Consider the following 13,850-nt stretch of genomic DNA (forward strand, 5'->3'; position numbering starts at 1 on the left):
TGGCCCACTTTTGCATCGAAATTAAAATTATTTCTCGTGCTCTAAAAATTCAAGTAATGTTTTGATAATTCCTAAAAACACTAAAAGCTTTAGAAAAACATTACTTCAGAATTTTTTACGCAGTGGTTGCTTATATCTCAAGGTGGGCGAACTATCTGCCTACGGCATGTTTTTTTGAAAAAGAGACAGCTTCGTAGTTTTAAGCGATTTTCTCGAAAAATATTGATGCAATCGCCTCCAAATTTGGTATTAAACAAGAATAAATTGACCTCAATGTTAGGGGGCATTTTTATTTGAAATCATTGAAATAATTGATCTACTTTCTAAGTGGGCCAAAATTACATACGTGGGCCAAAATACCCTCACTCAGCCTAATTTCTTTCAAATTTCTTATTTTTTTGTCATTCATTTGAAATGACAAACGTTTGGATAATGATAAAAATCTTTTGGTTAGTTGGGCTGGGCAAATAAGACCCGCAGAGTCAGTAAGATTTTTTTATGCACCGTACGAAAGTTATAGAATAACTGTAGGACGAATTTGGTGCTTTCTTTGCCTTTCTTAGCAATAAAACAGATTTAAACGCAATTACATTAGACTACGGTTATCAGAAAATCTAGAGGAATTTATTCCATTGCATTGTTTTACTTCTCCTGATCACCATCATACGCTCCATCAGAGTAGTTTTCGATTGTTAGGGACTTGTTTCTTTGTATGACAACGGCAATGTTTTCGGCCCGTGGCGTGACCGACAGGATCTCCACACGGGATACAATCAGGTGATTCGGGTTACTAGGACTCGGTCCGCGCACCACATCGATTTCGTCGTCCACATCAACCGTGGTGCTCTTTTTAGTCAGCTTTTTACCGTTCAGCCGTATCTTGCTTCCATAAAATAAAGTATCCACCTTATTCCGAGCAATATCGAGACCCGCTTTCAGGAGCACATCAGCTCTCATTGAGGTGACCACTACCTTTGTCGTACGATTATATTTGTCACTAACAATGTCCTCGTACGCATGTTCCGGCTCATCGTCGTCCAGATCTTCCTCGTTTCTAGACTCTCGCTTTCCCGATTTCTTTGATTTGTTCCGGACTTGTTGATGATTGTATAACGATTGGTAGGAGCTCGCAGCAAACTGATGATTCGCCGCGGAGCTTAGGTGGTTCAGCAGTTGTTGACTATGCTGTGGCACGCGATTATTCATTATCACAGAGGCTACATTATATCTTAATAGGCTACACAGTTTCATTCCTTGTAGTATATCACGTTTTAGACTATTCAGACAGGTATTCAACATGTTTTTGTTTTGTGCAGTTATCGCAGACAACCTTCCCGAGCTAAACAACAATGTTATTTGATTATCAGATGTTTTGTATGTTTACCATTTTGCCGGAACGCATGCTTTGACAATTCAACAGCCGGATTGGATCAAGGCATTTATAACCAGGTGAGTTTGTCGACTGAAATCAGTTTTCGTGGCATCAGAAAAACATTCCTCTGTTTTTCGATTAACATACAAAAACAGGCTTTTCTATGGGAGATCTTTTCATGCATCAAGATTAACAAAATGAATGCTTTTTTCCTGTTTACAACTCATGGGACTCTTTCCAAACGTCAAAATGTAAATTGCTCAAACCTTGTAACCAATGAACTTTGGTCGTTTGTCACACTTGAGTCAGTACCGCCGACAAAAGCAGATACATTTCTGCGGAATTCTGTTCTGTGAACAAATCGCTGCTGCGTTGGACAACAAGAGGACAAACGTATTTTTTCTGTACTAAACCTAACCCCTACATTAAACGACGCGCACTGATTTACTCAACTACTGATTATCAGGTAAATAATAGTTTGAATCACTATTGCGAACGATATCTAATTGTCTACTATCTGTAATGCAATCGCTGCTATTAAAATACCATTTACGTTTCACGTCCCAAAAAACCTAACCAATTCTATCGTACGCGGTGCATGGTTGTAACATTGACTGCAGATTGGAAGGTAAGTAAAAAGTTGGAAGTTAGAAAGTGGATATTTTCTCTAGTTGCCTTTTATCTCTATACGATACAGAACTACTGACGTACCTTGCATCGGCACAATGGCCGCCATAAGCATCGGCCATTTGTTGCACACCGAGCGGCCACTTACATGGCACTCGCAACACTGTTGCGCCAGGTGTTCCCTACCGTTCACCATCAGTACGAGCGAAGAGGGCGTGAAGCGTGTGCCATTTCTGCTCGACTGCTATCACCAGGTGTGTGGTCAGTGCGTTGAAGAGAAACGCAACCGGCGCATTACCTGTGAAATCTGCAAACACCGGACGTCCATTCCGGAGGAAGGCTACAGTGGAGCCACACCGGTGCCACAGCCCAGCCTCTTTATGCTGGGCGTCCTGCACCAGACGATGGACGATATGGCGAACGTGGCCAGTTTCTGGCTGGGCGAGGAGGAAAGTTCCGCCAAACGGGATCACGTAAAGGAACCGCTTGCCGCCAAGCTGTCCCGCTCGGAGATCGATACACCGAAGAAGGTGTTCACGCTGCTGGAAAAGGCGTTCCATGCGTACGAAAAATCCAAAAAGCACGTCGAAAAACGGGCCAAAATGCAGCAGGAAAACGTGTGTGCCGTGATCGAACAGATTAACGCCCACTTCATCACACTGCACAACGCGCTCCAGATCGCGGAACAGCGGGTGCTGCTGGAGCTCCGCAAAGCGTACATCGAGCGCTGCCAGCAGAACAAAGACGACCTGCACCAGCTGCATCGCACGAAGGATCGGGTGAAGGACTTTCTGAAACAAGCGAAGCGGTTCCCGGACGGGGTAGGTAGCAGCGCTGATCCGGCATGGGCTAATTATCGATCGAAAGTGAAGGATTTTCTCGAAAGCGAACCAATTGCGATGCACGGCGATTTGAAGAAAAACCTTCAACCACCGTTCCACTACAAGTCGCGAGACTTTTTCCTAAAAAGCATTAGAAACTGCCATAAGCTAGATATTGATGACTGGAAAAAGTATGCACGGCTGGTCCCAACTACATTTTCGTCAGAGGACAGGAAAGACGAATACTTGACAAAGCCATCTTCGTCCACGTCTAAGAGTAACCAGGAAGAGGAGGGAAAGGACTCGGATAAAGCGAAGAAGTCATCGTCCCAGACGCAGAGGGAAGAGAAAAAAGAACGCGATCGGTCAAAGGAGCGCTCGTCGAGAAAGCATCGCAGCAGCGGCAGGGACGACGAGAAAGGGAGAAGGGACCGGAACCTTTCGGAAGGAGAAATTGCGAGCTCGTTTTGCTCGCTGGTGACGGTAAAGGTGGAACAGGAAACGTCTCATAACACGACACAACAGACCGCCTGCGAGCGAAACCAATCGTCGATCGATCGATCGGTGTTGAGTGAAGTGCCAACCACCTGGAAATGTCCGTCGTTGCGTCGCGCTTTGGAGCCGGGTGGTGGATTGAAGTGGCGCACGGTGACCGTTATGTGCATTGTCAACCCGCGCGAATTTTACATCCAGGACGAGATGTTCAGCAGGGAAGGGGCCGCAAGCATGTGCGAGCTCTGCAATGCAGAGGCAGCAGACTACGAGCGAGTGCTGCTCAGTGAAGGTTCGTCGCTCGAAATCACTCCCGGAAAGATGTATCTAATAAGACCGGAAGAATTTTTTAACAACGGTCGCTCGATGGATAAGCACTGGTACCGGGCGGAAGTGCTGTCGGCTGTCGATGAACCAGCATTCACTCGAGGGCAGTATCGCGTGCAGTACATCGATTTTGGGCATTATGACACGGTCGGTGCGGATCAGATAAGGCCCATGTCGGCGGAATTAGCCGAAAGATCGCCAATGGCGACCCGATGCGCCCTGTACCAGATACAACCGATGACTGATGATGGCCAGTGGTCAGAGGAATCTCGTCAGCTAATGACAGACATCATCAACAACCAGCCGATGGTGATGTGCGAGCTGAATCCGGCTGGAGAACGAGCCCTGCTGGTTGATCTGTTCCTTCCACCAGCGCTTCACGCGAAGGAATCGAAAGAAAAGTCGGTTCCGGGCAAACACTGGATGGGTCGGTACGCACCAATGTCTCTCCGTGAGGCGCTGATTTATCACGCCCTCGCTGAACCATCAAGGGAAATGTTCGAGGTGCACGAGCACGTCCGAATGATGAAGAAAAGCACTCAGAACCTCCAGCACTGGCGTAAGGAGATGACGAACAGGAAGCTGCGTCAGTCGATTCCGGATATCCCGGTGCTGCTCGAGCACGATCAGTTCGACTGCATCATCACGCAGGCGGAGTCGCTCGAGTCGTTCCACATCATGCCGACGAAGTGGAAAACCACCGCCCTGGAACCGTTGCAAAAGCATCTTGCGTCCATCTGCTTGAACCGGGACACGCGCAAAGTTTACTCACCCTACGTCGGGTTGGTATGTGCATTCGCTCGCCCAGGCAAGGACGGAGTGCAAGAATGGATGCGTGGTCGCGTGCTAAATCTTTCGCGCGGCATTTGCCTTCTGCATGCCATCGACACCGGCGAGCAGCTGGAAGTGGAATGGAACAACATGCGGCTGCTACCAACGGAATCGCCGGCGTTTTCCAAACACCCCCTGGCCGTACCTTGCCGTCTGGGGTACATTTGGCCGAAGGAAAACACCGCTGGCTGGACAGCGGACGCCATTGACGAGTTTCGACAGTTTGCGTGCGGTGACAAATTCCGGTTCGCCGTGTCGATTGGCAGACCGGAACCGCACGAACGCATCTACAACGTGGTGCTCTTTCTCGTCAACAAAAGCGACCGCGATACGTGCATCAACGGGTTGTTGGTTCGCAATGGACATGCGGACTGTAGCGGCTTCGAGAAAAACATTCAGGTATGAAAATACGATCGTTTTGTTAATTTGTTACAATTTCAAATTATCGTTTACACTTGATGTCTTTTTAAAACAATTATATATATAACTGGCATCTTTGAAACATCCTTGCATGCTTTGAACACATTTTTAATAAAATTGGTAGGTGTGAATTTATAAAATACGTTTCCATCGTACAATGTACACGGTGTCTAAAATATTCTCATACAAAATATTCTTTGTTTATTGTCATCTATTGTTTATATTACATAAATGAAGAAAAGTTCCGGGTTGAGATAAAAAAACGTTTTTGTGCCATGCTGGCAGAGTGTTTGTCTTTTATGAAAGTTAATTCTCCTATAGCAGTCCCAGACTGTTCAAAATGACAGATTGTATTCTTACATATGTCCAAGGATATTCTGTGTATTGATAGAAAAAAATCCATGGTTAAAAAACCTACGAAATAATTGATGTTTCAATTTGTATGAGAATATATTTTAAAGGATGTTACCATTTTCAACACATTCTTTTTGAAATAGTAGTTAGAGGTGGATGGGGTAATACGCACCCCTTAAAGAAAACTATACAATTTTCTAACAACTTGGCTCTTGATTGTTGATTTTATCACTGAATAGGATTCATAAAGGTTCAAACTAGGTACCAGTTCTGGTATATTTGCGGTTTTTGCTAAGAAAAACGTAATTTTTCAGTTTTAAAAAGTTCAATTTTCGATCGATCTGTTTCTGATTGAGGCAAAACGCACCTTTGCTAGGGGTAATACGCACCACAACAAAGGGGCAATACGCACCATAACGAAGGGGCAATACGCACAATAACAAAGAGACAATACGAACCACAACAAAGAGGCAACATCCACCGTCAAATAAAGATAGTTTGTTTACAATCTGGTGCATTTTACCCCGACATACTGGGTGCATATTGCCCCCATTCATAGTTGAACACATTTTCAACTAAAATATGAGTAAATCTGCATACTTTCCGAAATTTTCACTAACAGTCTCAAGCACTGATTCTCAATTCACTGAATTTCGTATTCCTCGTGGGTAAATATCGGTTTTTGCACTTAATATTCCTTATCGGAATGGTACATCACATTATAACAAAAACTGTCTGAGCTGAGAATGATTTTGTTTTGCGTTTATTTCGCGTTTCTGTTGATGTAGAGCTATCAAACTCACAGGAAGACTATATTTTAGTTTGATCATACTATTACCCCAGCCACCCCTACAGATGATTTAACATTTAATTGAAAACTAGTTTTACTTACTTACTACACTATACTCCATACAGTGTTCGATTATTCTTAGATTGTAATTATTGTAGTATTCTTCTTGGCGTAACGACCGTCTTGACCATGCTTATCCGTTAAGAGATTATTAGACTTTTTCCTTTTTCGTGGACAGTCAGTCCTCTCATACAAGGGAGGGTCCAGTCTCGGTCCAGTCTAAGTTATGATTTAAACCCACGCCGATTGTTGTAGTAATTGTTTTCATTTTGAGATATGTTCATAAATACCTATCAAAATAACCTTGAATATATTTCACACCTCACAGGATCGTGTCCGTGAGCTATCGACGGTCGAGTTGGAGCAACAGCTGACGGAACAGAAGGAAAAGGAATCGAAGTCGGCGTCGGTGAAGGTGTCCGATCCACGGGTTCCGGTGACCTTGCTGAAGGTGATTTCGCCCGGCGAGTTCTACGTACTGATCTCCTCGCAGCAAACGTGCCTGGAGCAGCTCCACCAGGTCATCCAGGAGCACATGGACGATCACATCGACGTGGAGGAAGAAAATGAGGACCTGGAGGATGGTGAGCTTAGTGGCAACACCACGAGTAGTCGGTCCCCCGGCGATGTTTGTGTTGTCTTTGCGCGTGTCAACGCAGAAGGCACGTGCGAATGGCATCGGGCGCGCATTGAATCTGTCCTCCCGGACGGTTACCACTATGAAGTGTTCCTTATCGATCGGGCCTCCAAGGCGACGGTGCACCGGGCGAACGTGGCCCGTCTAACGCCGCGCATGGCGCAGGTCCAAGCGGGTGCGGTTCGGTGTCGGCTAGCATGCCTCGAACCGGTCGGTGGTAGCACCGTTTGGCACCAGTCGACGCTCGATGTGTTCGAGCGCATCACCGCCAGCTACAGCCAGCACGCCATCTCGCTCGACACCAAGCCGACTGCTGATGGCTCCGATTCGGCCCTGTCGGTGCTGCTGTGGGGTGTACACGTCGAAAGCCGTGACGCATTGGCCCCTTGCCGTACGGTGTACACCAACCTCAACCAGGTGCTCGTGCACAAGGGTCTGGCGCACCTGGCCGGCCGCTTCCGGAAGTTCGCCACGAGCGGGGCCGGGGCCACCGAAGAACACCAGCTCCTGGAGGACGCCATTGAGGCCCAGCTGCGGGCCGAGTACGTGCAGCTGGAGCAGTTTTTTCGTACCGTCGCCGCCGTCAAGAGTGCCGAAGCAGGAGGAGGTAGAGCAGGAACAGTACATGACGGCAGCAAAGCGGCGCAAACTGTACTGAACGAAGGTGGTGGGGAGGCGATGAACGATGGGTGGCTGAACGCGCAACACTTCAGCGATGAGTCGCACGTGCACGTGAGTGCGGAGGAGCAGGAGAGCGAGGTCGACGCGTGGCTAGCTGCCGAACCGCTCGAGAAGACGGTCTTCGTCGGCGTACCGTCGGCGGTCGGCGCCAATGGGGTCGTGTACCTGCACGACGTTTGCCAGGAGCCGGTGCTCGAGCAAATTCGCTCGGTAATTGAAACGCTGGTGGCAGCGAAGGAAAGTGCACCCCCCGAACGCTCCACACGCAAGTATGCCTTCGGGAACCCGTGTCTCGCCCGGTTCCACCTGGATGGATGCTTTTATCGCGCCACGATACAGCAAGTGCTGGCCAAGGACCGATACGAGGTGCTGTTTGTCGACTACGGCAACGTCGAGGAGTGTGCCCAGGACGAGCTTCTGCCAGCGACGGTTTGTGGAAACGTGCCGATACAGGCCATCCAAGTGCACCTCAGCGGAGTGAAGCCAAAGGGGATGCACTCGACAAGCAAGAAGGGGACGAAAAAGGAATCGCTTGATCCATCTGGTAAATGGCCTGACCTGGCGCTGGATACACTGCACCCGCTAATCGTACAGAAACGTTGCTCGATTCGTATCGATGTGGGTGAAAAAGAAGCACGATCTCAAAAAACTGGTCTAACAATTCCGTACTGTAAAATGCGGCTCATCGATTCCGGTGGATGTGATGTGGCCCAGGCGTTGCTGGATCTGGGAATGTTCGAGCAAGCACCTGTGTCTCCACTGCGATCGTACACTCCTAAACCTCCGGCAGTGGTTGTGAAGCCAATGATCCAACCGGAACAGCTGGAGCTGACGCAGACAACGATCTCTACGGGCACCAGTCGGTCGGTGACGACGGTTGAGCCATCGGTAATGACGGCCGAGCAGCGTGATCTGCTCCGGTGGATGGAGCAGATCGATTCTCAGTACAAGGCGTCGGAGCAGGACGAGTGCATCGAGGATCCGAACGATTGGAAGGATGACGAAGATAGCCGTAGTCCGCTTAACCGGGCCCAACTCATCGACGCACTGGACGCGCCGGAGATTGAACCGGACTGGAACGATGAGCCGAGCGGGTACAACTCGGACCGGTCACAGCACTCGTTCAGGGTGAACACTCACGACGACAATTCGATTCCTTCGCCGGCCACGCTGCACTCGGAAGATATCGAAACGTCGACCCGCTGCTCGGGCGACGGTATCGGTGGCTACGCCATGACCGCCAGCGTGCAGCTGTCGCCGGAGTGTCGTGCCGCTAATCCGATACTACGCAGCTTCCCGGTGCTGCCGACGGTCGGGCGTACGGCGGGCGGTTTCTTCGCCGAGTACACCAACTACGGGGAGGAGCTGACGGTGTACGTCTACCCGCACCTCGAGGGCCACACGCGTCGCATGGCCATGGTGAGCACGAAGGTGCAGGAACGTGCCCGCTCGATCAACGAGCTGCACCGTTGGCAGGCTTCCCTGCTCGAGCCGGGCGCTCCGTGTCTGGCGCCATTCAGTGAAGATGGCCTCTACTATCGGGCACTGTTGGAAACGGTCGACGAGCAGCGGCGTGAGGCCACGGTGCTGTTCGTGGACTATCTCAACCGCGAGACGGTGTCGATTGGCGATCTGCGTAAGTGTCCGATCGAACTGCAGCGGGCCCCGCTGCGCAACATTCCGGTTCAGCTGGTGGGCGTACGGTCGAATCCCCGATTGCGCGAAATCGACATCGCCCAGCGGCTTATCGCTTCGCTGGAGCGAGCGTTCTACGTGAAGCTGCTCGGTCCGCACAACCCGGACAATGGTGTACTTCCGGTAGAATTTTACACGACCGCAGAATGCTCCACCCTCGTCTACCAGCAGTTGCTTGATGAGCGGTACCTTCTTCGGGTGGATCCAGAAGAGTCATTCTAGGAGCATTATTTCTATCCCTATTTGAATTCTCTTCATTCTCTTTCGTTCTTAAACTTTCCAGTTGAACTATATACTTATCGCTTCATTACCATTTAGTTTAAAAAACAAACAGTGATTCGGACAGAAGACCTGGAAGAAAAAAAAAACTTGTCGTTAGCAGTTTCGAAGTTCTTCAATCAAAGAAAACAGTATGAATTTTTTATTTGGTTTAATGCAAGCGATCGAACGCTAAGCGGTGTCGCAATTTAAAACTAAACTCCATAAAACACGGCAATTGAAGATGGAAAAGAATTATCTACTATGTAAGTGGCGCGAATTAACTACATTACCTGAAGGTACAACAATGTATACCAAATGAATGACGAACGGTGTTGAAAAGCGCGCTCAGTTTCGAGTGAAAGTTTATACTACATTTCTATTGATTGGAATAATAAAAAGGGAAAATATTGAACACGTAGCTCAATATGCAAAAAAAGATGAGTTTAATTTTTTATTCTATAGTTTTTCTGCCAACACACAATGTACTTTCACACACTATTTGCGAAGCGCAATTCCTGGAAATGAAACGTCCTCCAAGGCTATTGAAGGTGTTAAAGTGTAGTTGATATTCAGCGTGTCCGATCGTACCAACCTGCTTAAGGGTTCTACTTTTTTTTATTAAAGTTTTGCATAACAAAAGCACACCGGCCGTTCAGGTTTATAAATTCTTCTCTCCGGATCCCTCTCCAGCCAAGGTGAGCGGAAGCTACGTTTATTTATTATCTCGAATCCGATATAAAAAGGCTCGACGGGATGGACGCTTAATTACCGGGAGAAGGCGGAGGCGGTATCCAAGGGAGGGAAAATTACCCCCGATTTCCGGTTGGGATTGTTATTTGCCTGGACGCCATGCGATAATTGACTTTTGTGTGTGGGTCGGGGCTTCGGCGGAAACTAGTTTAAATATGTATGCAAAATTGAGCAATAAATTGCACTACTTTGTGGCAAGTGTGAGAATATTAAGCTTTACGTTATTAATTAATTATCGTATTGTCGTAAAATAGTGATTGTCATTCTGCTTCACACTTGATCATGAACAGTTGGCCTTAAGGGAATTGGTTTAAGCTGGAAACGAAGGTGCTAATGGTAAACTTAACGAATTAAAGTAACTAAGTAGCACACTTTGTTAATTACTGCGAATTGATTTTCATTTCCATTGGATCGCTCTTTTGCAAAATAAATGTACATTTCGTCAGAAGTGGATTAAGCATTTTAGAGGCCCGAGCAGCTAAAAGTTGAAAGCCACAAAAACATGCAATACATTTATTATTCAATTTTTTCATAATTTGAAAAATATTAATTTAGATTGAACCATAAATTATATATTTATATTATATATTTAAATTAAGTTACAATTATTCTGTGATTCTATTTAATCGTTTTCAATGTCAAAAGCCTTATTTCATGCGAAACAGAGAATCAAATTCCATTTGCTATGAACTAAATTGACGAGTGATTTATTGTTTTGCTTTTAGATTGAATATTATTTTAGACAATTTAAATAGACTATCTTGCTATTAAAATTATGTTAAGCATAACATTTGGAAATGTTAAAGAGATTACTTTTGCTAATCCATGTCCATTGTGCTCGAAGTATTCTGAGAGTGTTCCTTGTCTTTAATACAATAAGTCCACTGATCTCTTTAATTCACATTAGTGCATCAATCTCAATTTTCACTCAAAACACACGCCACCTTTTCTGCATCAAAACACAATTCATATAAGTTGGATCATTCTCACATTTTCATATTCTTCATTGCAACAAAATTAATAAAACACAAACTAATTTGATAAAGCAAGCAACTTGAAACAAAATGAAAAAAGTGCCCTTGAAAGCTCCGGACCTTATGTAGCTATTTAGTTTGGTTACCCTGTGATCCACCTCTGCATTTTGTGGTAAAGGTTAAGTAAATAAACACATTAAACTAAATGGTATGCATCAATAGAAGGGCATCGACAAAAGATATGCCGTTTTACAAAAATATAAACAAGAACCTGGTTCTCCGACATCATCTAGCAACGACTAATTTTATGTTTGAAAATGGGCTTCAAGTAAAATTTTTAATTAACTCCGTTAAAATTCCAAAAATGATTCTGTTCGAAAAAAAGTTCTGAAGGATTATAATGGTGCAAATGAAGTTTAAAATGCAACCTATTAGCTCAGCATTATTTTACACTGCTCTCTTCAAAGATGCCGTTTTTTTGGAACGGGTTATGACAATATTTGTCTAATACGAACGAAAATTACTAACACTTCTGACTTAAGTGAAGGAAGTGAACAACCGATGAATAGTTCATTTGTTCGATTAAGTAAATCAAGAATGCTCCTTTGTTTAATCTGTTTCACAAAGGTTGAAATTGGATGCTGTCCCGAATACTCAAAGAGTAAGTGATCTACAGTCCTCAAACTAACAGATAAAAACAGTACATGCGACTTTAAATAAATAGGTAATAGGTTTCGTTAAGTGAATAATAATGTTTCCTTCTAATTTCCCAATTCCTAAGGCAGTGTCAAGTGAGCAGATCGCCGTCACGGTTCCTTCGAAGTCCGCCCAGTGCCCGCGATGGGGATGGGGAGGTTAACTGATCCGCGCTCGTTGACCCCAACCGTCGACGCCTCGTCCCCTCCCGCGGCGAAGTGGCACGTTCACGATCAAGTCGTAATATTGCCTCGTGCCGTCGTAGCTCGTGCCGCCGGAAAACGGCTTGGCGTGTGATCACTGTGGGCTGGAGGTGGCAGCGGCGGCCATAAGTTTCCCACCGATCGACGCCCCACGCTCGGAACGGTTTGGGGTGGCGGACGACGGGACACAGGGTTAGTGGGGTGGGGAGGGAGGGGTGAAACTGGTTCCCTCCACACCGAAAGAAGGAGGGCTCCACCGATTGAAGCATGCCAAACACACTTCGCGTATCTTCTCGCCGGTGCACCCCACCACCACCACCAGCGGACGCCAACCCTACCGTTTCGGTTTGTGGCATTAATTCAACGAACCTACGGACAAAGAGGAAACTAAAACCGGAGGCTTAGGAACGTGCGAAACACGAACGAGAAATTCAAACCACGACGACGACGACGGCGAGAAGCGATAAATTTGGAATACGCCGAAACATGAGCTAGCTCACTCGCGCTCACTATGGGGAGGTCCATCTCGTGCAGGAGGGAACCAAAAGGTGGAAAAAAGGGAATTGGAATTGTCAGTTGGTTTTAAATATCAAAACATGAAATAATTGTTAAGTTCAGGCATGCGCTGCCGCTCCCGAATGGACCCGCAGAAAGAGCAACGGCACGCAGCGTTGGAAATATAAAAAAAAACACCAGGGTTGACAGGAAGGGTGTTAGACCGAACACGGGCTGGAAAAAGGGCTGGTCCGGGGAAAGGGCAATAAGAACTCTTTTCTTTTTTGCTTACTCTAGCTCTATGGAAGCTGATGTGTGCTTGCAAACTTACCACGTGAGGTACTTGCAGCTCACTGACGTTTCGCTCACTCATAATGATTACCCTTGATTTTTTATTCGCTTCACAAAACAACCTCAGCCGATCCAGGGTGGTGAGCTGGAAGTCGCTGTCTCCTGGCGAAAGCATTATAATATTAAAAAAAAAAAAGCAAACCCGCTCCTACAACGGTTCACCACGAGCTCACGAACGAACCGTGGTATCCATCAACGGCAGCAGGAGCAGCATGTGTCTCGCGTGTTTCGCGTCGCAATCTCATTTCATTTTGTTTTCGTTCGCCTTTCCTTCTTTCTTTCTCTCTTTCGCCGCGTGCTGTTGCATGTTTCCTCCAGTCCCGCGCGTTCCGAACCGCGCCGCACCCAAAAAAAAAAAAAAAAACCGCACCGATACGTGCAAGTACAGTACGTGGGAACCGGCGCGCTCGAAAAGACATTTTCCCACGAGTTGCGCCGACGGATTTATCTACAGATAAAAAAAAAAAAGAATCGAAATAGTGGCCGCACATAGGGGGAATGGGAAGAGAAAAGGGGCGAAATAAAAACCGGCCGGCAGTACGTGTCGGGCCCGTGCTGCACGGGTTTTCAACGTATTTTACGCGGTACGCGGCGGTGGCGGCGAGAGTGTGTGTGGTGCGGGGAGCGCTGTATCGGAATGGGTGCAGTTGATCGGGGTGGGAGGGGGAGGAAGCCGAGGGTAAGTGGTGGGCAACACAACGCGCCCGTATAAACAGATGGCTCGTACCACGGATTGTTGTCTGGAGGGTTTTTTTTAAAGGCAAGAGTGAGATAGGCAACGTAAGTGGTCGATGAAGCACCGGAACGAGCTGGAAGGCAATAGTGAGCTTGTTAACCCCACGGGTGAGCCGGTGAGCGAGTTGATCTTCTTTTCTCACTCGCTGCTGGGAGGGTGAAATAATCCTTTACGAGATGCACCACAACTCATGCTGTAACGCAGAGCTGTCAAACCATTAAAACACTATTTAAGGATATTTATAGAAATACAACTGTATCTATCTTTTATGAGCAAT

At 46.8% G+C, this 13,850-nt stretch overlaps 2 protein-coding genes across 2 annotated transcripts; one reads left to right on the top strand and one right to left on the bottom strand.

Annotated features, from left to right (window-relative positions):
* Positions 1-610: 610 nt before the first annotated feature.
* On the bottom strand, positions 611-1,368 carry LOC131289628 (mitochondrial transcription rescue factor 1). Its single transcript, XM_058318924.1, has one exon. It carries the CDS (start codon positions 1,297-1,299, stop codon positions 643-645), a length of 657 nt encoding a protein of 218 aa, XP_058174907.1. The 5' UTR covers positions 1,300-1,368; the 3' UTR covers positions 611-642.
* Positions 1,369-2,083: 715 nt separating this feature from the next.
* Positions 2,084-9,770, top strand: LOC131285486 (uncharacterized). Its single transcript, XM_058314344.1, has 2 exons — positions 2,084-4,869; positions 6,423-9,770. Exons 1-2 carry the CDS (start codon positions 2,098-2,100, stop codon positions 9,327-9,329), a joined length of 5,679 nt encoding a protein of 1,892 aa, XP_058170327.1. The 5' UTR covers positions 2,084-2,097; the 3' UTR covers positions 9,330-9,770.
* Positions 9,771-13,850: the final 4,080 nt, after the last annotated feature.

The sequence above is a fragment of the Anopheles ziemanni genome, chromosome 3 (genome assembly GCF_943734765.1).
Source record: "Anopheles ziemanni chromosome 3, idAnoZiCoDA_A2_x.2, whole genome shotgun sequence".
In the NCBI taxonomy this organism is placed as follows: domain Eukaryota; kingdom Metazoa; phylum Arthropoda; class Insecta; order Diptera; family Culicidae; genus Anopheles; species Anopheles ziemanni.